Raw genomic sequence first — 961 nt, 5'->3', positions numbered from 1 at the left:
GACACTTATGAATTAACTGCCATTGGCAGCACATTACCTCAAAGTAAAATACCAGCAGAAACAAAACAAGATTTGACTCCCATGTCCGAGGTCAAAAGAGGTACGACACAGACGGCTCAGACTTCTTTGTTGGGCACAGATCCCCAGAGAAAAACGCCAACTTCAGAAATTAAAAGAGGCACTACACCAACAGCAGAGATCAATGCGGTCATAACGCCTACCCCTGAAGTCAAAAGAGTAACCCCAACATGTGAAATTAAAAGAGTAACCCCAACACGTGAAATTAAAAGAGTAACCCCAACACCTGAAATTAAAAGAGTAACTCCAACACGTGAAATTAAAAGAGTAACCCCAACACGTGAAATTAAAAGAGTAACCCCAACACATGAAATTAAAAGAGTAACCCCAACACGTGAAATTAAAAGAGTAACCCCAACACCTGAAATTAAAAGAGTAACTCCAACACGTGAAATTAAAAGAGTAACTCCAACACGAGAAATCAAAAGGGTAACTCCAACGCGAGAAATCAAAAGGGTAACTCCAACACGTGAAATTAAAAGAGTAACTCCAACACGAGAGATCAAAAGAGTAACTCCAACACGAGAAATCAAAAGAGTAACTCCAACACCTGAAATCAAAAGACTTACTCTGACACCTGAAACTAAAAAAGTTACTCTGTCCCCTGAAACCAATAGAGTTACTCCAACATGTGAAATCAAAACAGTTACTCCAACGTCTGAAATCAGAGCTAAAACTCCAACTTATGAGTTCCAGATATCAAGAACTTCAGCAGGACGGCCTAAAACCCCAGCGTACCATGTGACCCGGGCTACAACACCTGTCTTTGAAATCTCAAGACCTAATCCTCTCTTGTTTGCGGTGTCACCTATCACAGTAGAGCCAGAGAGGTCAAGAACACCTAAAATGGCTTCTACTGCGAGTAGTTTGTCTGCTTCCCAAC

The 961-nt window shown here is 41.1% G+C and overlaps 1 protein-coding gene across 1 annotated transcript; it reads left to right on the top strand.

Annotated features, from left to right (window-relative positions):
- Positions 1 to 6: 6 nt before the first annotated feature.
- Positions 7 to 957, top strand: LOC111671894 (uncharacterized; the record flags this gene model as incomplete). The annotated part of the gene is made up of 1 exon (XM_023429119.1): positions 7 to 957. A coding segment is annotated over exon 1 (876 nt), but the record flags the coding sequence as incomplete, so codon positions are not given.
- Between the last annotated feature and the right edge of the window lie 4 nt (positions 958 to 961).

This window comes from Seriola lalandi, unplaced genomic scaffold (assembly GCF_002814215.2).
Source record: "Seriola lalandi dorsalis isolate HSWRI2012SDOR001 ecotype SW California unplaced genomic scaffold, Sedor1 jcf7180002054888, whole genome shotgun sequence".
NCBI classification, from domain to species: domain Eukaryota; kingdom Metazoa; phylum Chordata; class Actinopteri; order Carangiformes; family Carangidae; genus Seriola; species Seriola lalandi.
The sequence above is the reverse complement of the archived record's forward strand: the minus strand, read 5'-3'. Positions and strand labels throughout refer to the sequence as shown.